Source organism: Aphelocoma coerulescens, chromosome 7 (genome assembly GCF_041296385.1).
Source record: "Aphelocoma coerulescens isolate FSJ_1873_10779 chromosome 7, UR_Acoe_1.0, whole genome shotgun sequence".
Classification (NCBI taxonomy): Eukaryota; Metazoa; Chordata; class Aves; order Passeriformes; family Corvidae; genus Aphelocoma; species Aphelocoma coerulescens.
This window is the reverse complement of record NC_091021.1, coordinates 4770235-4793955: the sequence shown is the minus strand read 5'-3', so window position 1 is coordinate 4793955 and position 23721 is coordinate 4770235. Positions and strand designations below refer to the sequence as shown.

The window sequence follows — 23721 nt, the reverse complement described above, 5'->3', positions numbered from 1 at the left end:
ACCCAGAGAAGCTGTGGATTCCTCATCCCTGGAAGTGTTGAAAGCCAGGACGGGGCTTGGAACAACCTGATCTAGTGGAAGGTGTCCAGGCACAAGGCAGAGGAGCTGGAACGAGATGATCTTTAAGGTCTCTTCCAACCCAAACCATGCTGTGATTTTATGCTATGTACCAGCTGTGGAACACTACAAATGGTACACTACGGAGAATACGTGAAAACATGGCATTAAGTCATTTGGGAATAAGGGGGAAGCAGCCTCACCTTGCCTCCCTTTTCTTCATTTTGCCTCTTTGGTAAACATAAGAAGCTGATTTTGTTTAGTCTTTGGTCACGAGTCAAATGACTCTGGGGAAAAAATAGACCCAATATATTTAATTCTATTATTTTCCATTTAGCTGCTTACAATGTTTTTCTATGCTTCCCGACAAGCAGGTCCCAATTAGAGTCAGACAAGCGTTGCAGCATGGCCTGTTGCCCAAAACAGCAGGGCACTGGAAACAGGAATTTTCGATTTAAAGGCCGCTTTAGTTACGACAGGACGGAACGGGGGGAGCACTGCGCGCCGAGGCACCGCCCCCGGGGGGCGCGTCACCGACAGTCGGCGCGGGCCGGTCGATGCGGAGCGGTGCCGGCAGTCGCGCCATGCATTCCCTCACCCAAGAGATCCGGAGCTTCTCCAGGGCCAACCTGCGGAAGCAGCGCACCCGCGTGACGACGCTCACCGGCCGCAGGATCATCGAGACGTGGCGCGGCGCCTGCTTGCACATGGAGGAGGAGGAGGAGGAGGCGGCGCCCGGCGGCGGCTTCGTGCAGGACCTCAGCGCCGACCTCCAGGTCGGCGTGGTGAAGCCCTGGCTGCTGCTGGGTGAGTGAGCCTGGGGGCGGCGTGCACGGAGAGGGGGTGGTGCGCCGGCCGGGCAGGGGCTCAGCGCAGCAACGGGCACGTTCTTTCTCTCTCCCTAGGGTCACAGGATGCTGCTCACGACTTGGAGACTATGAGAAAGCATAAGGTAACGTTACAGGGACATACAAATGCATCTCGCGTAATGCGTGCAGTGACTTTCACTTGTAAATTAAAAATTCTAAAATATTCTCTAGCAAATGTGAGGAAAACTGTATTCCACTTGCATTTTCAAAAGGCTGCTCCATTTGCAGGTGGATGGGTTTCTGTTGGCTTCACGAGAAACTGAAGTGTTTTCAGAGAATACCAGAATCTTCCAAGGGACTTTTGGAGATTATCTAGTGCAAACCCCCTGCCAAGGCAGGGTCACCCAGAGCAGGTGACACAGCAATGTGTCCAGGTGGGTTTGGAATGTCTCCAGACAGGGAGACTCCATGACCTTCCTGGGTACTTGTTCCAGTGCTCGGCCACCCTCAATCTAAAGAAGTTCTTCCTCATGCTGAGGTGAAACTTCTTATGTTTTAGTTGATGGCCAATGCTCCTTGTCCTGTTGCTAGGTACCACTGAAAAGAGTCTTGCTGCCCTGCAAGAGTGATGATTGTTTAGAGCTGTTTAATGGAACAGATTTCTATGCTGCTATATGTGTTTCCACTTCAGACACTAAGCAGCACCATTCCCCCTTGCCTTATGGGCATTGATGAAACTAGAAAAACAAAGCAGCTTCTCTTAGTCTGTCCCAAACTTTTGGGTTTTTCTCTCTTGCAGTAATGGGGTGATAAGGCCTTTGAACAGTGGTGCTTCTGCAGGACAGGGTGTGCACCAGGTTGGCATCTGGTGCCATCTAAATGTCACTTTACTGTAACTTAACCCACAACCTGACTGTAGCCTGGACAGAGCAGAGATGGCAGGAGGCCAGAGGTGGTGTCGCCTGCCAAGAACAGTTTACTCTGTAATCTTTCTGCTTCAGCAAGTGGTTCTGGTAACCAACCAGAAGGAACATTAAGCTGATGGGTTAGAGCAGGCTTGAAATTTGGGAGATTGTTGGGTAGTCTGCTTTCATTCCTATTGCTTTCTCTTATTTTCCAACCATGTGCTGACAACTCCCTTTTCTGTTGAAAATCCACTTTTTAGTCTGCATTTGAGCAATGATCTTTTCATTTCCTCTCAGAAAAACCCTGAGATTTATCACAGTATGTTTTAGCACACTTTGAAACTTTGCTTGGAGAAAAGCATACCACAGACAGCATATGTATGTAATACTGAACATTGCATCTTGTGTAAGGTAGAGTCTCTGTGTGCCTGAAGATTAATTCACCTTTGTTACTACTCATTTTGTTTGCTGTCTTCAGAAAATACCTTTTTTTTTCTTTTCTTTTTTTTTTTTTACTTAGGTCACTCATGTTCTAAATGTGGCATATGGAGTCCAAAATGCCTTCCTCAATGACTTTATATACAAGACCATTTCCATTCTGGACCTCCCAGAAACTGATATTACCTCCTATTTCCCTGAATGTTTTGAGTTTATTGAGAAAGCCAAGATCCAGGTATGGTCTATCAATAATTAATGTTAGTAGTTATCCTGTTTAGATTATTTATTACACTATTCAAGAACTAAAGCAGCTTCTTTTGCTTAAAGAAAATACGGTACCAAATGAATAGTTTTGCCATTGTCTTTTTAAATTTTAAATAGAAAATCCAAGTAAATTCTAAGCATTCCTAGAGACATGGCACTGCTGTTAATCTTCATTCCCTCCAGCATTGCTTTTTCAGGATGTCTTGAGTTTTAGAGAAATGCTTCTTTAATACAGTTGGACCAGGGGTTGAATTTAGATAGAAAAATTGCATCCTAAATCCAAGTCAGTAACCCTGACAGAAGGAAATGGAGGAAATTTACTTATCCATTGGGGATGTTGTTTTGGATTAGAAACCAGCCTGGATTAGAAGCAAAAAACAGGGCTTTTACAGATCTGTGTGGTGTATCATCAGCTGTTCACCATCCTTGTGCTTTTCATCATAGAGTCATTGAATGGTTTGGGTTGGAAGGCACTTTAAAGATTATCTAGCTCCAACCCCCTGCCATGGGCAGGGACACCTCCCACTAGACCAGGCTGCTCAAAGAAGAGGCTATGAATCCACATATATACCAAGAATATCAGAGAATGTGTTAGTAGTTTTGGAGCCAAAAGTGATTTTAACTGCTCACAAAATCCTGAAAGGATGTGACATAGAAAATAGGCTGAAAAACCCTTCTGGGGTTGCTTGGCAGAGTTATCTGTAACCAGGAACACGCTCAACTCACAGCTGTTAAATTCAGGCTTACTGTTTAATTTACAACAACCATTGTTTTGGTATCCAAACTATAACTCAACAATCAAACATTATTGCATGTTATTCTACCATATCTGTCAGGTTCGTTGTTTATGTATATTGGGATTAAAGATGATCTTGCCCCAGTTTTCTTTCTGTCACAGTGTTCTTTCCTTCTCTCATTTATAATTTACAAGCTATGTGATAACGTATTGTCACTTAGTGACCTTTTCAAGGTTTCTAATTACGGTTTCCAGTTCATTTCTAAATGAGAGTTGCCATTCATAACTGCTCAATTTTGCTTTCTGCCCCTGGTGTTTATGTCCCAGTTACTATATTCTAAATTAAGGAGTTTTCAGGAAAACTTTTACAGCAATATTAGTAGTTTTCTGATGGGAGAGGTAGATGAAAGAGAAGGTAATTGATGGAATAGTTGTTCTCCAGGATCTGTTCAAAAAGCACATGATAGTGGTATACAGAGACAGATCTCTGGGTGGTTTGAATTACTTTATTTGCTTTGTCAAAATAGTGTTAAAAGAGCTTATGATAAATTGTGTCATGAAGTGCTCTTCTGTTTAAGTAATCACAGAGATACTACTGTTTCATCTCCTAAAATGGGGGAGGAAGAGATGTTCACTGGTGAGAGAACATGATATATGAGAAATTATTTCTAGAACGTGGTTAACTCAATGAAGGAAGTATGAGAGCACGTGAATTTGAGGATGCAAGTGAAGCCTGCACTGTTCTGTAAGTCATTGCCAGCTGGGTATTTGTAACAGGATTCACTTTTCTAAGATTGTAATGGCTCAAGTCTCTAGACACCATGGTACGGATTCTGATACTGATCAGAGCTCAACTTTTCTTCTAGGCTCCAAACTGGTAGGCAGGTTTTCCATGACATGTTCAGTGACACATGTCAGGTCATAATGAATGAGGGATACTTTTTTATATGTTTAATATCTAATAATAAAACTTCTGAAATCTTGTGTTTCCAAAGAGAAAATCTTTGCTTATTCATGAACAACGCTTCTTATTGCTCCCTCTGTCTTTCCTAAGGAAAAAAGCCTCTGTTCCACTGCAAAGTAAAATGGATCCATAAAGACTATATTAGTCTTCAACTTCATCAAAAACGTTATGCTACTTTTAAATTTCTTTCCTTGATGAGGCTTTTTGCCCACTGTGTATAACCACTGTATAATCACCTTTTCTGTTGGTGGAAGGTGATTTTGCTTCTCCCTCCATAAAAATTAAAAAAAAAAAAACCCAACTTGTTCTTGAATCTTATATGGTTCTTGCAAGTCCATAGACCATTTCTGGGCAGGAAAACTTAGGGTATCAGGATCAGAGCAAGGAGTTCTTGGTAAATAGAGATGAGTTTTCTGTTTGCAATCTGTTTCTCACTTTTATTCTGTATTCATAGCTAATACAAAAGTAGTTAAGAATGACATGCCAAATTTGTTTTTGTATGAATTGTAAACAATGGGCTTTAGCAAGGAAAGATAAATATTCTCAGTATTACAGTTGGTTTAATATTATGGCCCAGATTCATTCATGTTCAATAATTTTCAGGATTCATGGTTATCACTATATAATTTTTGGCAGTGCAAAACAAACCAGTTATTTAAAAAGACACATCAAACTTAAATGTGAAAGAGGGAAACAAAGTATGAACTGTACAAAGGAAAAGAAAAATTGCTTCCAATGCATATTATTTACCCATGTTATTTTTGTCTCTGGGTAAAATTCCCATTAAGTAACTTCTGCCTGTTAAGGGCAGACAGAGCAGGCTCTTTTTAACTAGAATAGTTCTGTTTAGCCTCAAGTATCTAAGCACTTCATGTCATGTTTCAGTATCTTCATTCAGAATATGGAGGTGCTGGGGATTTGGTGGTTTCTTTTTGTGTCAAAGGGGCATTTGGCAGACAGTTTGGACTGAGCCCTTTCCAGATCATAGTCTGACATACAAACATGACAACATCACAAAGCCTGGGCCTTGCAAATATTGCTTAAGATGTGCTAGATTGTCTAGTTGTCTTTGCATTAATTTGGGTGTGTTATTTCATAACAAAACTTGCAGTGCCTAAAAAGAGCCATTCAGGTGTCTCAAAGGTTGTGTGGGAAATGTTTAAGTAGGATAAAACCCATTAATTTTATATATAATTCAGGATAAGCCTGAATTCAACCCCCAGAAGAAGCATTTGTGAGTTTATGGGAGGTTTAGTAGTTTTGGATTCTGCACCCTCATTCCCAGTTAAGGGACCTTAGTTGTACCAGCTATACCAGCTGCTGCAGTTGTACCAGTTGTGTGATGGGAAGGAAGAGATCTGTTGCAAATCACACGGTATCTTTTCTAATTTTTCTGTTCCTGTGCATGATCCCTGTTACCCAGAATCTTCCCTGCAGAGTACACAAGAGACATGCGACTGGAACTACAAGATGTTCTAAAATCTGCCTCTGTGCCTAGGTGTTTGCTGCCTTGCTATGTTTTTAACCTTTAACAAGATCCTGTCAAGTTCCTTTCCATATTGTAAATAAAATCTATTTCAAAATTGCCACCCAATTAGATCAGATACTTTAGTATCTCAGGTGTCTGTGATTTAGTTTTTATATGAAGGGCCTCAGGAAGAAGGACAGAGGATGTGTTTTACTAATATGGTATGAATTAGGTTTGAAGAATTTGGTAATAATAAAGGGTTTGGGGTAGAAAAAATACTTAATTTCACACATATCATGCTTATATCTGTATTTGGACTTATATGTGTAAATATTTGCTTTGAGCTCAGCAAGGAGCTTTCAATAAGTCTTAAAAGAATTTTATATAAAGTTTCTTACACTTGTTATCTCCCTAATGACTATCCCAACTTACATTTCATTTCTTTCTTGGAGGATGGCGTGGTACTGGTTCACTGTAATGCAGGAGTCTCCCGTGCAGCGGCTGTAGTCATTGGTTTTCTAATGAATTCAGAAAGACTGAGCTTTGCCAGAGCCTTTTCCTTGGTGAAAAATGCAAGGCCTGCGGCTTGTCCAAATCCTGGCTTCATGGAGCAGCTTCACAAGTACCAAGAACAGATTATAAAGGCAAATGGAAGCATAAACAATCATGACTGATCCAAAGGGAGAAGTGAAATAATCTGTTTTGACTATACAGGAACATATGTTGGATGTACTTTAATCTGTCATTTTGAAATCCCCTTTCACGTGTGCATTTTCAAGTCTTTATGTACCCTCCTTTGACCCTCTTTTTTCCAGCATGTCATCAAAAAGCCAAATGGTGTTGTACTGACTTCAGAGAAGTTTTGCCTAAAACCAGGGCACTAATAAAAAGATAAAGCTCAGTTTTCCTTGAAATATTAGAAAAAATAGAATTATGGTTTGCTTACTGAACCATCAGAAAATGCAGGCAGTAGAGAAAGGAAATAAAATAACTGAAATAAATTTCTTTCTTTCCAAATCTGTGCATTCCTAGTTGGTTGTAAAATCTAGATAATAAAATGTTCATACAATGAAGTACCTTGATACTGGATTTTAAAATTATATTGCAACTATAGATGATATAATGGAATTTTGTGGGCTAGCAAGCCATTAATTTTTTTTTTTGAAATTAAAACTATGGTCTTTTGAGGATGCTCAAAATGCATAGGATGCTTTAATACTTTGTGTATTTATACTGTTTCTCATCTAGTAGTGATTTGAAGTGCACTATTGTGATGATTCCAGTCTTGGAACTAGCAGGTTTGCGTTTTTTTTGTAAATCATTTCAGCAGTGATTAAAAAAATGTTGATAATGATCCGTCTCTGCTCATGGTACTGTCTTTTCTTCACATTTGGTCCTCACATGCTGTCCTCTCACTCCATTCCACATGATATGTAAAGAACAGACATCATAGGGTATGTAATTTTGACCCTCCTGAGAGACTCCAGGCTGAAATTACTGCCTTAATATGTCATGCTTAAAAAAAAAAAAAATCTGTACAAGATTTTAATAGTATTTTGTGGCCTTCTTTCCAGCTCTCAATGCTTTGATATATTAATATGCAGCAAAATAAAGAGAACACTGTGTTTGGATAAATTGTGTGCTAGAGTGATTTTAAAGGTTTGGTTTCAAGATTGGTGTTCTGTCCTGGTACCAGTAGTTTGAACTGTAGCATATCATTATGTTTGAACCACGACCTCTCTTGTTCTCAATATGAATTGCTCATGCTCAAGAACATGTAGTGCCAGGACAAGGGGGAATGGATTCAAAGAAAGAGAGTAGGTTTAGATTAGATTATTTACAGTGAGGATAGTGAGCCCCTGGCACAGGTTGCCCAGAAGAGCTGTGGCTGCCCCATCCCTGGAAGTGTCGAAGGCCTCATTGGATAGGGCTCAGAGCAATCTGGGATAGTGGAAGGTGTCCCTGCCCATGGCAGGGGATTGAGCTGGATGAGCTTTAAGATCCTTTCCAAGCCAACCCATTCCATGATTCTATGCTAAACGTTAATGCGGGGTTTAGGCAACCCCACTGCATCTGATCGCTGGTCGTGGTCATCCTTCCCCCGTGTCTGTGCGGGTACAGCTCACTGCGTTGTCCCGGCGGACGCGGATGGCTGTGGTGCTGGCAGCCTTGGCAATGACTGACAGCCCTTTCCCTGGGGAGGCAGTGTAGAGAAGCTGCTCTGAATTCTCAGCCTGTGGAAGCAACCCAGGACAATCCTCTTAACGGTAACCGCGGTTCCTTCAACTCTGTTCACGACCTGGCCCTCCACGGGGGGACCGTTTGCCGGGGAGCCGTGAGGTGACACCCCGGGCCGGTCTCATGGCCGGCCTCATGCCCGGCCCCAAACACCTCACCCCCGCGACGAGGTTCCGCCCGCCCCTCTTCATCACAATATGTCAGGGGGCGGGTCGGAAGTGACGACGGCAGAAAGCTCTGTCTCGTTTGAAAGTGCTTGGCGGAGGCGCTGCCGCTGCCTTCTTCCCGCCATCCGGGCCGATATGGCCGCCTTCGCCATGGAGCTGCCGCCCGCAGGTGAGCTGGGCCCACGGGCTCCCTCCCCACTCACGCCGTGCTTCGGCTTTGCCGGGCGCTGCTTCAGAGGGCTCCGCTTCCCGGCCGGGGGTGCCCGGCGGGTCTCCCGGCGCTGCCTCCGCTCCTGTGAGGGGAGTGGGGCCGGGGCCGACCTCCAGGTCTAGGGAAGGGGCGGTTCGCGCTGAGGTGAAGCGAAAGAGGAGGGGATTTAAATCGATCGGCCGCCACTTGTGGTTGCGAAAAATGCACGGTTGTGATAAACTTGGCTTGCCTGTAAAATGAATGATTAAACCGCCTTCGATCTCATCAATAGTTGTAAATATCTCAAAGGCGGGTGCCAAGAGGGCGGTGCCACGCTCTTTTCGGTGGTGCCCAGCGACAGGGCGAGGAGCAATGCCCATAAAGCAAAACATAAGGAGTTCTATCTCAGCATGATGAAGAAATTCTTTACACTGTACGTTGCCGAGCACTGGAACAGGCTGCTCAGGGAGGCTGTGGAGTCTCCCTTTCTGGACACATTCCAAATTCACCTGGAGACGTTTCTGTGTCACCTGCTCTGGGTGACCCTTGCCTTGCAGGGGGTCTGGACTAGGTGTTCTCCAGAGGACCCTTCCAACCTTAGCGATTCTGAGATTCTGTGATCTTAATCACTTATTGTATCTTGTGTTACATTTCTTTAATAGAACCCACAATGGGAAAAGTTAGCTCACTTGTCTTTTTCATATTTTAAAATTTTGTTTTCAGGAGCTGAACCAATGACTCTTGGCTCCCCAGCGTCTCCAAAACAAGGGACTAGTGCTCAATTTCTCCCTGGGTTTTTGATGGGTGACTTACCTGCACCAGTGACTCCGCAGCCACGTGCTTTATATGGCCCTTCAATTGGTGTAATGGAAGCAAGATCTCCACTACTTGCAGGTCAGAATTTGTTAAATGCTGAAAAATTGTCCTGAAACAAAAAAATTGGTTTGTCTTATTGTTCTGCATGCTGTTGCAGACTTGAATCCTTATAGTTTTATATCTTTCTATAAGCAAACTCCACTGATTAAATAAGTGGTGAACTCAGTGTATTTGATTATAATAAATGTTTTAAATGTGGCAGTTTTGGTATCAGGAAAAGTTTGTTTTACAGGGAAAGTAATAGGAACCTCTCCTAATACAATATCAATTTATATGACTCTTTACAAGTCAGTTACACCTATATTGATGTGTTCTCTTTGTTTAAAACGGAGATATCTGCTGGCAAACTGCTGGCAGCTTGTGCAAACTGCTAATTTCTTTGCAGGAATTTTTCTATTTCTTTGAATTCTAAAAGGCCACTTACAGATTGTCAAACTTAAAAAAACAGGGTGGAGAAAAACTAAAAATATGCTTCTTAATTAGTATCTAATGGTTGTAGCTAGTCTTGATATCTGCTGTCATTGGACTGGAGTAGTGACTTTTCCTAGCTGTAGATACTCATTTCTCTTCGACCACCTGATTAATCAGACTAGGAGAAGTTCTTTACCCATGTTAGTATTGTATGTTTGTTTTCTTCTCTGCGAAGAATGAGTGAGTAGTTGACATGTCATGGGTGATCTTGGCTTTTGTACTAAATCAGTTGGCATAATATAATATCTGATGGTGTTAATTTGCTAATCATTTTGAAGGAGAAATTGAGGATTAAAGTACTGCAAAAATTTATCTTAATAAAATATTCTCTTCTTTGAATGTCAGGCAGGATTGGACTTGATCTTCTTTCTAGGTCCCTACCAAATGAAAATGTTCCATAATTGGAGGTTTGTTGGTCTGCTTCTTGCTCTTGTCTGCCTGCCCTTATCTGTCTGGGGAGCAAACCTCTTATGAAAATATTTATGAAATTGAAAGTAATCACGTGAATTTCACCTAATTGTTTTTTAAAGAGTTTATTGCAACCTCAAGAGTATCAATTTTAGGAAAAGGGGAGCCAGTAAGATACTAACACAGAATTCCCAAAGGGAGTGATCAAGTAGATCACTTAAACTGAAAACCTTGATGGGAGAGTGCTTTATGTAATTCACATTATTCCATGTAACAGTATCAGTTCTTATATGTGTTAAACAGTTCAGTGGAGTCTTGAAGCTCAGAATTTAGAATTTAAGAGTAATTTGGAAAAGCTTGGTTTCCAAATGTTTTGGAAGTGTAAACTTGATGCAAACTACTTTTTTATTCCCTGGGGTAAATCCACACAAAGTATTAAGATACGTGAAGTTCTTTTAGGGAGTTTAATTCTCTGTTATACTGGAAGTCCCAAAGTTTACAAAATGGGAGGGCAGCTCGTTTGGCTTCATCCTGGCTATGTGCAACCTAGTCCCTGCTCTCAAGAGCTTACATTTCTATTTAATATGAAATTAGATGGGAAGCTAAGGAATTTGGACAGTGGGAATGTGACAGCAATGTGCAATGTCTCTGTGCATTTTGGTATGGTTCTTCAACATGTAGGATATCTCAAGTCTTAAAAATCTTGCTTTTATGTCTCTACTATAGGCAAGTTAGTCTTTGAAGCAATTAAAATAGACTCCTAGCCTGGCTTAAAATTGAAAGATACAGCCATGCTCAGAACTTCAGAAAAAGAACCTGTAAACAGTGAATAGAATGGGTTAATAAGAGGTCTGAAAGTTCTAAATGGTACTTCTGTAGGATGCCATTTGAGACACATGTGATGTTCCTACCTAGAACATTCAAACCTGAACAGTTTGCTAGGACAGATGGCCTTGCAAACCTCCAGTGAAACAGTCAACAGTCTCAACAACAATCAACATGAGAGCATGGTTGAATTTGTTATTGAAGAGCAAGTAGCGCCAAAGCAAATTACAAGTTTTCTCATGGTCTTTTGTTCCTTTGAATTACAGGAGGGTCTCCCCCACAACCAGTAGTTCCTACACATAAAGATAAAGGTGGTGCTCCACCAGTTAGAAGCATATATGATGAATTATCTAGTCCTGGGCTTGGATCAACACCTCTATCCTCAAAAAGACCAGTAAGTGTCTTCAGTACTGGCCTGTACTTAGCAGAAGATGTGAGGCAGCTTACTGCATCAGTGAATTCTCAAACTTAGTTGTATAAACTGCTGTAGCAAAATGACTGATGATCCTTCAGATCATGCTGTTGCTTAGTCTGGGTTGTTCGGTGTGCCTATTCCTGTGTACACTAAACAAGAGCTGTGGTCATGAAGCAAATTCCTGTTGTTGCTAATTTGCAATACAGTAGGAAATGAAAAATGCAAGTCATGCCTCAGTTATGCTTTGTACATACAAATTCAGCCTTGTTGCAGCTTTTCACTTTCTTGTAAGTTTATTGGGCTGCTGATTGCCAGAAGGACTCTTTCACAACCTGAAAGGAGGCTGTAGCAAGGTGGAGGCTGGTCTCTTCTCCCAGGTAACAAGTAATAGGACAAGAGAAAATGGCCTCAGGTTGCACCAGAAGATGTTTAGATTGGATATCAGGAAAAATTTCTTCACTGAAAGGGTGGTCAGGCACTGGAACAGGCCACCCAGGGAAGTGTTAGAATTGCTATCCTCCAAAGTGTTCAAAAATGTGTGGATGTGGCACTCGGGGACATGGTTTAGTGGTCAAGATGGCAATGCTAGGTTAATGGTTGGACTTGATCTTAGAGATCTTTTCCAACCTTAATAATTCCGTGTTTCTATGATTATATTTTAGAAGGCAATAGAGGTACTTACTGAAACATAACAATTTTTTTTTCCAAGTAAAATATCTAATCAAAGTTTTGGTAGACAGTTGGGATTAATTTTGAAAGAGGAACATTCAATTTCCTACAAGGTAAATTTTATAATAAGCTCTTCTGCTTAACTGACTAATCAAGTGTTACTAGGTCCTTTTTCACTGAACCCTTTTGATACAAGGAGAACACTTTTCATTGAATGAGCAGTCTTTCTATTGAGTGCTGCCTTCTGAAAAGTTTATTCTGAAAGCTGAGGTTCTCTGTGAAGGACAGAATCCAATAGTGTCTTAAAGGATTGGATATTAAATTTCAAAAAATGTTGAGCAGCTATCAGAACACATGTTCCTAGGTCTGCAGGTACTCCAGGTTGTTTGATTTTGTATCTAAGAAATGCCATGATTCAGGCTAAAAATAGACTAAAATTGTTTCGGGTGTTGAAATCCTATGTTAAAAAGAAAACAACTACTACCATCTAAAACTCAAAGTATACTTTCCTTCTATGCACTAAATAGTTGAGCAGGAAAGTAAGTCTAGTAGTAGTCTCCCTACAAGTGGAGGTTATGTTTCCATGATTTCTGGACCCTTTAGGCAGTGAAAATGCTGATAAACTTAGGATACTAATATCCTTCCCATCAGGATGCATATGAATGCGTGAATTATTAATAGAGCAGCAACAGTGACATGACTATTTTGAGAAGTTAAACTAAAAGGTTTCTGAGTATTGATACTTAGAGCTACTTTGTTTCACAAAGCATATGTCAAATATATTGTCAAATAACTTTTCACTAATACCTCTTGGTAATCTTTTATTAAATATACATGCAAATATCTGTTCATACCTTTAAAAGTTTGGAATAACTTAAGCCAAACAGTTAATATTATTACCTGAATGTTTAAATCACTTGAAAAATGCCTCTCTTGATCTGAGCAGTATATCTATAAGAATGATTTGTTATTTTCTGTATCTTAATGCAGGCCAGCTTTACTTTAACACAGAGCCCATCAGTTGGAATTCTGCCATTGACTCCGGGAGCAGGTAGATGTCCTGTCAAAATTTCTAATCTCTTTTCTTACTGTTTTCTTTAATACAGAAAAATCATCACTGTGCAAGCTAAATCAGTTCCTTGCTAATTTATGAAGAGGTTGTGTATTTTTTAGCTTTTCAAAAGGTATATGAATATGAGTAGGAAATAATTATCCATTCTGAGCCTGACTGAGTTTCAATCAACTTTACATGTTCCTTCTTCCAAATGTGGTATTGAACTGAGCATGGAGGTGGTTGTAATTGAATGAAGCAGTTGAGACTGATGGATTGCCTTCTATCTTCACAAGGTTTGATATCTTGTCTATGAACCGGTGTCTTCTTGCTAAGCTTTATTCTGTTGGCCTGTTTCTATTTGGCAACTGTATTAAGCTGTTGGTGTTTAGAAGTCAAAGAGAACACTAGGTTGCTAGTCATAAAAAATTATTAGTGTGTTTGCAGATGTGAAATTATGGTTGACTTACTTTTTGTGTCTGTGAGTAAATCCCCATCAAACTCTTCCATATACAAGTGAAATGCTTGACACTGAATTTATTCTTTTACTATAAACTTCTGTCTTGCAAAAGAAATTTGTTCAACAATACCATTTCAATTTAACAGCTTCAGGCATGTTCAGTCCTGTAAGTATTGGGCAGCCTAAGAAGACTACTCTATCTCCTGCTCAGCTAGATCCTTTTTATACTCAAGGTGATTCCCTTACTTCAGAAGATCAACTTGATGACACATGGGTAACTGTATTTGGGTAAGTTGATTTCCAAAGTATTAGAAAATCCTGGGTGAAGGCTTTACAGCATATGGAGAAGAAATACTTGGGCATTGATGTTGTCTGGCATTGGTAGGTGCTGTAGGAAATACAGCTATGGTTCAAGCAAGCAAACACATTTCAGGGAGGCATCTTAACTTAAGCTACACATTTTTTCTGGTTAGAGAAGCACCATTCTACTGTTGGGGTGTGTGGTAAAGTTCCTAGAAGGTGGTATTTCTCAAGTCACTGCTTCTGATGTCATTACAGTGGTCTCTTCTGGATTTCTGTAAATGCTTCATGGGGTTGTATCTTAACACCTGAATTCTTAAACTACTCATAATTTTTTGAGTATTTTTTTTCTGTCTTTCAGATTTCCTCAAGCATCAGCTTCCTATATTCTTCTACAGTTTGCTCAATATGGAAACATATTAAAGCATGTGGTATGTCTTAGTTTGACACTTATGTCAGAAAACATTGCAAGTTATGCATTTAAAAAACTACATTTCACAATTTCCACTTAATCTCATACAGATGTCCAACACAGGAAACTGGATGCATATTCGATATCAGTCTAAGCTTCAAGCCCGGAAAGCCTTAAGCAAAGATGGAAGAATTTTTGGTGAATCTATCATGATTGGTGTCAAGCCTTGTATAGATAAAGTAAGTTAATAGTTGTTTTTAGTTAAATATAAGGCACTCTGCTTTTGGTCTTTATTTTTATTTTTCCTGACCTCTTTAATTTTTTTTTTTCTTTTGGAATTGCAAATTGTAGGTAGTTCATCTATATAGATGTAGTCTGTTACACATTTACGTAAGCTTTTTCTTAAGTATTTGTCAACATTTCCTGCTGAGAAGGATCATTATGGGCAATCTCTGTGCTCCTTGGAAGTTACAATGCACAGAACTATATTGCTGTATGAGACAAGGAAGTGAAGCCATAATGTAAGAGACGAGATAAGTTTCCTGACAGGAATTTCTGGGTTTTAGGGCCTGCAATAGAGACGTAATGGCAGATTAATACTGTTGCTGCTCCTAATTGTACCTCTCTATTTTTTTTTATGTGACTGTGTGCTTCTGGCTCTTGAGTTTATCATAGTACTTTGGACTGAAAATTTGTAAGCAAGAAAATCCCAATCCTATTCTCCCACCTGCCCCTAGAAAAACATGTCACTCTCTTGTAAGTAGTAGTTAGGGTAGACATGGCTGTCTTGTAGTCTTAATATTAACATGAGCTATTAGCATTTAGGTATTGGCAATGCCCTGACCTTTAATTCTTGCAGCACTTTGCACTAGGTACTGTATATTAGCTTAAGCAAATAAGTCATTCTTCTATAGTGTACAAATTATTTGTTTTGTCTCCTTTAAGGATACATGATACCAAAGAGTAATATAAGCTTTCCAATATAAACCATTCTGAGAAGGCAGCCCTAGAAATTGAAGTTGCAATTACTGAAGTTTTAGCAGTCTGAAACATTTCTTACACTCAATAAAATTCAAAAACAAAAGTAATTCCATGTCCCTTTTCTCTGTGGGCTTCTGCTGGTGGTCTGTCCTTGCCTTTTTATTATTTTGGTGTCCAGTTTGTATCGATGAATGAATTGCCTGTAAGCTGAAGCTCTAGAAGTAATGATCTAAGACATATAATTACCAGGCATCTGATCTTCATTGCTTTTGAATTCTCACGTCTTTTGTGGCTAGTATCCACTTTCATATACCAATAAATAAACCCATAGTCATTAACTTGTATTTTTGGAGGAAAAAATTTCAGGAGACTAATCCATTGAAGGTTTGGTTTTGGTAAGACTTTCCTGCAATTGAAAACTAGACATTACAGATTTGATATTAGCGCTTAGGCTTCTGATTTAAAAGTATTAGTTAGTTTCATGGGTTCCCCTTGTGCTAAGCAGAGAGTCAGATGCCACCCACAGTGTACACCAATCCTATTGTTTATTTTGGAAAGCACTCTTCTACCAAATGTGCTGGTAAATTTCTGCTGTCTTTAGGCTGCTTGAATGCTATGCTTCACTGAGTCTAAATGCAGCAAATCACATCTCCCCAGGCTGGTTGTTATTTACCATCTTGTTTCCTCTGGTTTGTTGTGGAACTTGTGGTTCTCATCAAGTCACTTGCTACCTCTTCATTCTACATGCATTCCTTTCTAAACATAAGATTACAAAATGGAGCCTTCTGACTCCTTTTCTAGCATTTGCTAAGGGGACTGAGTGAAACACCTTGGCAAGTTGAATCTGAGCAAAAAGCTGCAAGCTGGTAAAGGCTTGGAGACCATACTGTATGGATCAGGTTAAATATTTTAGAAATATTTAGAAAGAGAGTGTTAGGCTACTTAGTTTATCTGGGCCTGAAGCAAGTTACTACTTGAAGTTTATTGCAAGTCATACAGTATATTTTCTCTACATTGTTTCAAACTTGGTTTTTTAGTACAGACAGTGAACAGATTCCAACCTTCCATTACTTTGCAATGGCATAATTCAACATGTAAATGATTGCAGTGAGGAAAATGCTTGGTGATCATGTGTACCTGTATGCTCTGTACTGACGCGACTTTTATCTTTTGCGATCCAAATATGTTTTATCAAAAATGTTTAAATAGTAGATAACTTTAGATGATAAAGGTTGGAATACTGCTTTTCAGTGTTTGTTTACATTATATTAACCCTCTATTTAAGAGTGTGATGGAAAACTTTGAAAGAAGCTCTACATCCTCAATGTCTTCAATTTTCACTCCACCTACAAAACCTGCTGGCACACCAATACAACTTGCAAATAGTACTACAAGGATTTCTACAATGAGACCTCTTGCAACAGCATATAAGGCTTCCACTAGTGACTATCAGGTATTTTCAAGGAAACAGAAACATGTTTTTGTGTTGTCTCCCCTTAGCTCTATGAAGCTGTCCAGACATTAATTTCAACATGACCTTAGCTTTTATCTTTTGCTGTCAGTTCTTTAATGATGTGGTTCAAGTACAAGCTCAGTCTGTTGAGTCTCTAAAATAATAATAAAAAATACTAAATTAGTGATTTGTCACTTTTCCAGGGATTAAGGGCTTGTTTTGAAAATATTTCAAACATATTTTGTTATAATACAATAGCGCTTAGGAAAAGAAGAAATAAATGGTTAGTGTAAAAACTATTAACTATATGTTGACTGATTCTCTGTATTTTCTCTTTTTGTTTTTTTTCCCTGCCTTGTAGGTGGTTTCTGACAGACAAACTCCTAGGAAAGATGAAAGCATTGTATCTAAAGCTATGGAATATGTTTTTGGCTGGTAATATACAAGAGGAAGTAACACACTAAGCTGGTCAGGGTTTGAACTATGCTACTGGCATTCGTAGTTAGTTGTATAACTACTGGTGGCAGTATTTTATCTTACATAGCACCTCTTACGCCTTCAGTTAATTCAGAAGACATGTAGCTTGCACTTTAAATGATGGCAATGTACACATGGTTTTACAAACTGAGTAAGTGTAAATAAAAGTGCTTTAGCCCTATTTGTGCTCTGATGGCATGATTGTGAAAAAATGTCAGCACTGAATTTTCCTCTGTAATTGCTTTCTGTGAATTACTTCACAGTAAGTTGGAAATGCTTAAAAGGGGAGCTAAATTTACTGATGCCTTTAATTTTTTTTCCCCCTTCTGGAAAGGTGATTGGCAGCTTGCAGGAAGGACACTATACAGAGCTGTCTACCAGGGACAGGGCCTGCTATTAGTAGGTGTGAATTTTTTTAAAATTAGGATTTGTTGCTGTTTTGCAATTATCTCTGGCATACTATTCTAAATGTCATAGTAACCTTTTAACTTTTTGTTTTATTAAAGTTTCTTTTCTTAAGTTGTTTTTTTAAACAAGTATGAGTTCTCTTAGGAAAAACTATTAGCCAGTACTCTTAACTGTTAAACATGTTGTTGTCTTATATTTATTGAAGTGTTATCACCAGAGCAGGTGCTGCTGATTTTTACCAAAGTAGTACCAACCAGTATTCAAACTATTTGGATATTTTATTATCGGAAGCCGCGGCAGGACGGGGAGCTCGGATCCCTGGCGGGGGGAGAAAAAACAGACACCAGCCAATATGGTTGAAAAATATACTCCGATTTATTAGCAGTCTAAAGGCACTTATATAGTATACCAGCTTGTTAGCTCCTAAGTGGCTTAACATTTATCAGGACATATTTCTATTTCTACACAATCGGACTACATTGGCAGTTTTCCACAGTCTTGTTATGTTCAAAAGAATTTTGTCCTTGCCTCCCTTATACTCCTAGATATCACACCTGCAAGTACGTTACTCCCTGAAATTTCTCAGGCTGAAACTGTTTAGCTTTACAACAGAGACTTTCCCACGGAAAGTGTCTCACACACACAGGCCCAAAAACCTCCAGCTCAATAGCTTGCACAGTTCTTTTATTGATCCCAATAACTCCATTCTCCAACATTTTATAACCATTGTGCACATACCTGTAGCTTTCTCAACTATAAAATTTTTATTTGAAATAGCTGAAGTGAAAAATGCAGTGTGTCGATGACCAGAGCTTCTTTCATTTCAAGAGGTGTTTAAGAAAATTTCACTAGGGTATTGGCCGAATGGCAATTGATTTTCATATTTTTATTTTTTAAATGGAATTTTCCCCTGTGAAGTTTTGGAGGTGAGCCTCTCAAGTAATCATATGCTCTTTCATCTGGAAAGAGAACACATTTTTTCTGTTATACTTAGGAAACGACAGGCCACTATTCCTTTTTGTGATTTTATGTCTGTGTTAGTGTCGGCCTTTTAGTCTGGGTCGAGAGCATGTTGGCCAGGTGACTTTCCAGTCATATCCATTTCCATGCCTTTCTTCATGCTGCAGAGTGGTTTTGCACTTTGATGAAATTAGATTGAAAAATTAGACCAGAAGCATGCCTAATGTCCCTCAAGTGCTAATGACACAGTCCTGAGTAAAATCGCCAGAGCACTTAGTGAGAAGTCATGTTTCTACCTCAGATTCGGAGATTTTGGAGATGCCTTTTATTAATTTGCTGGCTTATGCTTTCAGAGTATTGGTAACTACTTTGGTTGCTACAACTATGTTGTCTGTTTGCTTTTTGATCAAAGGGAGCTGCTCAAACTTAATACCTGAATGTGTTTTCTTAAAATACATCTGGCTTTTTATTGACAAAAAATATTTGTCATGCAGGTGGCTTCAAAAGCAAAAGGCAGTTCAGCTAAATTTTCATTTTGCTAGTTGCTTTGTAGAATACACTTTTGGCTTGCTTCAGAACTGTGATGATGTGTACTGGATTTGTTGTTGTGAAGTGATGCAGAACAAGATGGAACTTGGACCAAGTAACTCTGAAGCTAAATATGTAACAAAGAAGTTGGAGCCAAAGTCAGTAGTTTGGCTGACCTGTTTTACCAATAAGTACCAGACTTAAAACTGTATTGAGTTACTAGTTTTCTCAGTTTTGTTTCTCCTAGCTTTAGCAATGACTCTACTAATTGGTCATTACAGCTTCCTCTAGTAAAAGCACTTGGGATGTTGTTTGCTTTGCTCTGGAGTAAATAGGAGAAGAAAATTCAGAACTTGTAAATCTGTGTACTTCTGAATAGTATCATTAAGAAATTGTCATCATGTGGCTTCTGCTGGTGAAGACTGCTGGTAAGACTTAATATGTCTTAATAAAGCAGACCCTTTAAATTTGCCTTCCCTAACTTCCCTTACATAACAGATATGAGGCTCTGGTATCAATGATTTGGGCTTACGAAGTCTGAGAACATCACAGTCCCACACTGCACAAACCACTGTGCAGCTTTGTTTCAACAAACCTGATTATGGTGACTCCTCAAGCTTAGAGGCATCAGCATCCATCCCATCATGTCTCTGACTTTCTAATACCAGAGCCTCATATCTGTTATGTAAGGGAAGTTAGGGAAGGCAAATTTAAAGGGTTCTCAGTATAATCATTGCTAAAAGTATTGCTATCAAGAATCCTAATAACAAGAAGCTTGTTCCTGACTGCTGACTCAACTGTCAGGTGGTATGCTGAATACTTTTATGCCCATTCAGTCCATGGGGTATTTAGCTGGCTGTATTACCTCCTTGTGCCCCCAGTATATACCAAATGACACCCACACCTTCACAAGCACTGAGGCAAAGGCAATAACCACTTTGCATGCTCCTGATGCTGTGGACCTCGTCAATCAACAACCATCTTTGATGCTCATCAGCTTCATTTTTACATCCATGCTTTTCAGCAACAGATTGCCTGAAAAGAAAAAAATGCTGTGGGAGCAGTCACAAGGGTTCAGTCCTTTTGTGGGCTTTCAGAGCCAAGGTTTGTCTGAATTCCTGTTACCCAACTTTATCTAGTGAGAATGCTTCCTGCTGCCTAGCGGTGTCTTTGTATATGGCCCTGTGCAGAAATGTGTGAAAATAACTTGATGAAGCCGTGAGGGTGATACTAGTGGTTGCTCTGACTTATCAGTTATTCCCCCAGCATAGTGGCCAGCAGGCTGAAAATAAAGTCACAGAATTACAGAAGATCTTGGGTTGGAAGGGATCTTGCAGACCATCTAGTTTCAGTCTCCCTGCCATAGGCAGGGATACCTTCCAGAAGACTAGGTTGTTTAAGCCCTGTCTAACCTGGCCTTGATCACTGCGAGGGATGGGGAAATAGAGCCAATGGGGGGTGGGTGATTCCATGGCCTCATTGGTCTGAAACAGGGCACACCAGCTTTTACAATCTTGCAGCAATGTTACTGCAAGGGGTCCAGATCTATGTAATCCTTCCCTTTGCCTCCTGTGATAAACTCCAGATAATGCAGACTGCGATACTGGAATACCCCCAGCTCAGGCCAGAGAGTACTACTCCAGTAATTCCTGCCTCCTGTCATGCAGCAGGCAAACCCTCACTTCCAGGCTGAGATGCTAGGGCTCCCTTTCTTCAGGAGTCACCTGAAATGAGGAACTGCCTCCTACTTTACAGCCTTGGCAGCTCCCGGCCCCATGTTCAAGTTCATTGGGGTGGCCTCAGCTGGGCTGGGCACACTTGGAGTCCCCAGAGCCAGGGACTCCCAAGTGTGCCCCAGACCTCACCTCAGCTTCCTCCAGGACCTGAAACACCCAATACACCAGGGAGTCTCTGGCCCCTCGATCCAGTCCTGCAAGTCTTAGAGTGGCAAGCACAGAGTGGGCAGGGGCATGAGACAGCCCTTCTACCTCCCCTGGGGCCACGCTTTGACAAGCGCTGCCCCATCATGCCCACGGACTCCCAAAAGCACCTCAGAAGGCATCCTGCTCCCCAGCCACAAACACAAGCACCAGCATCCAAGAGCCCCACCAGCTTGGGACACAGCTTCAGTAGCTCACATGAAAACACAGTGGTGCTTATGGTGAAAGCAGCCTGCTAGCACAAAGCAAAGCCCTCCTGTGGGACTGCCCCAGATATGGGCACTCGCCAGCAGAGTTTGTTTCACCTCCCTGGCTTCAAGGAATGCCCAAAGGTGCTGCAGTCATCTGTAGCCTGGATGGCACTGCTGACCTCAGTGATCCTCTGCAACAAGGAGCACTTGAGCTGCAGGTTCTGAGGTCAAACAGCAAAGCACCTCTTGAACTCTTGGAAGGGCTGAGGAGTGAGCACTGCCAGGAGCAGCCTATGGTGAGGATGGGGTGGGGGTGGGAAGGGCTTTGATCTGGACATTGAGGACAAACTTTGTGGGCTCTAACAGCAGCACCCAGGCATCCCTGCTCCTGTGTCCCATACTTCACAGGATGTTGCCCAGGATTTCTTTATCCACACAGATGAGCAGCTGCTCCTTGGGGGCATACAGCATGGTGCCACACTAGGTGCACATGAGAGCAGTACAGGTGTCCTGGACTTCACCCGTATGCTGCTGCTTTACTTGTGTTGGCAGATATACCAAGACATCAGCCCCAGGACCCCTGTTGGCTCCTGCAGTAGGCTGCTGCCCTATACCTTCAATACCTCCTTAATTCCCTGTGCACTTCCCAGCAGCTGCCAAAGAGCTGTGGGCCCTGGGGCCAGGAGCTGTTCCGTTCTTGCAGCAGACACTGCTGTCTGTTCTACCACTATTTTGTTGCCAGATGAAAAATTATTTGCACCTGGAGGGTTAATACAATGCTCATTCTTCAAAACCCACTGCCCTATGGACCTGCACAATGCTTATTCTTTAGCAAAAAGAACTGGAAAGCAACCAGCCCAGTTGTGTCAACTTTTACCAGTTCACCAGGCAGTCAGGTATGACTTTTTGGTCAGGGACCACCAAAGAGACCCCCAGGACAGAAGAAGACCTGTAAAGGAGAGGGAAGATATGCTAATAATTTTGGGGAAATTATTATCATATTGTCTTGGGGTGAGTTTATGATAATACTGTATTCCCTTATCATCTGCTTTATGCCCAGAAATGGGTCCTGCAGCTTTAAGCTGGGTCCAGGATATGGGGAGAGAGCTGGAGAAATTCTTCAGCGCTGTTTGTGTTCAGACACACACACTCCCCCCATGTTGCTCAGCTTTGTGGCGGGAGAGAATACATTCCTGCTTTTAGCTAGTTTCTTTTCATTAGCTGAGGCAAGAAGTTTTTCCAGGACTACAATAGCATTTCCCCAATGACTTCTGTGGCTTCTTCTGAGCTGTTCGATTTAGCTGTAATCTGAGAACCAGATCATCGGACGCTGTGGACTGGGGCAGTGTAGAGGGATTCCTTGTGGAACAGGGGCATATGATATCCCAGGAAAGATTGGACAACCCAGGGTTGCTGAGGAAAAACCCCTGAACTGGCCCCTGGCTGCAGGCAAGCCTGGATAACACCTGGCAGCAGGCAGCCTTGAAAGTACTTGGCAAAGTTATACACTGGTCGGCTCCCCCACGGATTAGGGGCTGTCTAGAGGGACTAGGGCGTGAATCTTTGCAAAGTAGATATAAGCTTGTATAGGTAAACAATAAGGTGGAGAACAATGCTCAAATCGTATCGGTGTCTGTGTTGTTAATCTGGCTAGCTCTCCAGCACTTGGGACCCCCCCCCCCGCAAGACCTGGCGCCTGAGCAGGGACTCGAGTGATTTTTCGCTTAAATGCGTTTCACTTAGATGTGGTTTGTTTTTCGCTTAAATGCATTTCACTTAAATGCGTTAAGACTCCGAAGCATCGCAAGGACGGTGAGGAGCCTGGAGAGCTGGGAGTGGGAGTGTCCTTGCAAAAAAGTTGAGTGGAGCTGGAGACCGGAGCTCGCGCGGCCGAGCAGGTCGCCACAGGTAAGAAGCTATGGAATACGAGGCTGGCACTCGTCTCCTAGCCAGTATCCTCTAAGAGAGGCGAGACTGTAAAAGATCGAGATCTCTATGCCCTAATTATGTGGGCCCGGAAACAAGGGTTTTTGAAATGCACTTCGCTTTTGTTCTCGACTGAAGAGTGGTGGAAAGTGGGAAACCAACTGTGGCTGTTTTCATGATTGAGGGTGGAAAGGAAGGTAAAGAAGCTAAAGCTCTCGGATTAACTTGGAGAGCTGTGACTAATACCCTCACAGAAATGAAAGCAGAGAGGAAGGTGGCCACGGCAGCCATGGAAGCCCTGGGGGGTGGCGGCCCCAGAAAGGAAAAAGACGGGGGTCTCACGGAGCAGTGGCCAGAGGCCGGGGCGGAGTCCAGGGTTTTGCGATTCTTCGTGCTGACCACGGGTCGACTGATGAAGGGAACAGCAGCACCCGTCCGCTCGCTGTGGGAGCTGCTGGATACGACGGGGAAGGAAGTTACCCCTCAGAAGTTTGAGGGAGAAATGGCTGCAAAGGCAGAAGTTCAGGCTCCCGACCCTGGGGGCGGGGCGCAGGCGAGCAGAGGAGAAAGGAGCAGTCCTAGCTCCCAGCTAAAAAAGGCAGCACGCCATCCCCGTCTGCTGGACAATGGATCATCATCCAACTGCGAAGCAGCCTCTACGGCTTTGTCGCCCGCAGAGCCAGAGCCAGCCAGGGCTGCCGGGGGTCAGCCCCAAGAGGAGGAGAAGCACCGAG

The 23721-nt window shown here is 41.6% G+C and overlaps 2 protein-coding genes across 2 annotated transcripts; both read left to right on the top strand.

The window, feature by feature from the left end:
* Positions 1–596: 596 nt before the first annotated feature.
* On the top strand, positions 597–6995 carry DUSP19 (dual specificity phosphatase 19). The gene is made up of 4 exons (XM_069021807.1): positions 597–864; positions 963–1009; positions 2292–2444; positions 6094–6995. The coding sequence occupies exons 1-4, from the start codon at positions 615–617 to the stop codon at positions 6313–6315; spliced, it is 672 nt and encodes a 223-aa protein (XP_068877908.1). The 5' UTR covers positions 597–614; the 3' UTR covers positions 6316–6995.
* Positions 6996–8106: 1111 nt separating this feature from the next.
* Positions 8107–17215, top strand: NUP35 (nucleoporin 35). The gene is made up of 9 exons (XM_069021805.1): positions 8107–8215; positions 8960–9130; positions 11083–11210; positions 12891–12951; positions 13558–13699; positions 14073–14142; positions 14234–14362; positions 16390–16557; positions 16919–17215. The coding sequence occupies exons 1-9, from the start codon at positions 8182–8184 to the stop codon at positions 16994–16996; spliced, it is 981 nt and encodes a 326-aa protein (XP_068877906.1). The 5' UTR covers positions 8107–8181; the 3' UTR covers positions 16997–17215.
* Positions 17216–23721: the final 6506 nt, after the last annotated feature.

Bases quoted from the DNA above. Each gene is read 5' to 3' on its own strand.
- DUSP19 (XM_069021807.1), top strand. From the start codon at position 615: ATGCGGAGCGGTGCCGGCAGTCGCGCCATGCATTCCCTCACCCAAGAG. The intron at 865-962 runs GTGAGTGAGCCT...CTCTCTCCCTAG, and splicing joins GAAGCCCTGGCTGCTGCTGG to GGTCACAGGATGCTGCTCAC. The intron at 2,445-6,093 runs GTATGGTCTATC...TCTTTCTTGGAG, and splicing joins TTGAGAAAGCCAAGATCCAG to GATGGCGTGGTACTGGTTCA.
- NUP35 (XM_069021805.1), top strand. From the start codon at position 8,182: ATGGCCGCCTTCGCCATGGAGCTGCCGCCCGCAG. The intron at 14,143-14,233 runs GTATGTCTTAGT...AATCTCATACAG, and splicing joins GAAACATATTAAAGCATGTG to ATGTCCAACACAGGAAACTG. The intron at 16,558-16,918 runs GTATTTTCAAGG...CCTGCCTTGTAG, and splicing joins CTTCCACTAGTGACTATCAG to GTGGTTTCTGACAGACAAAC.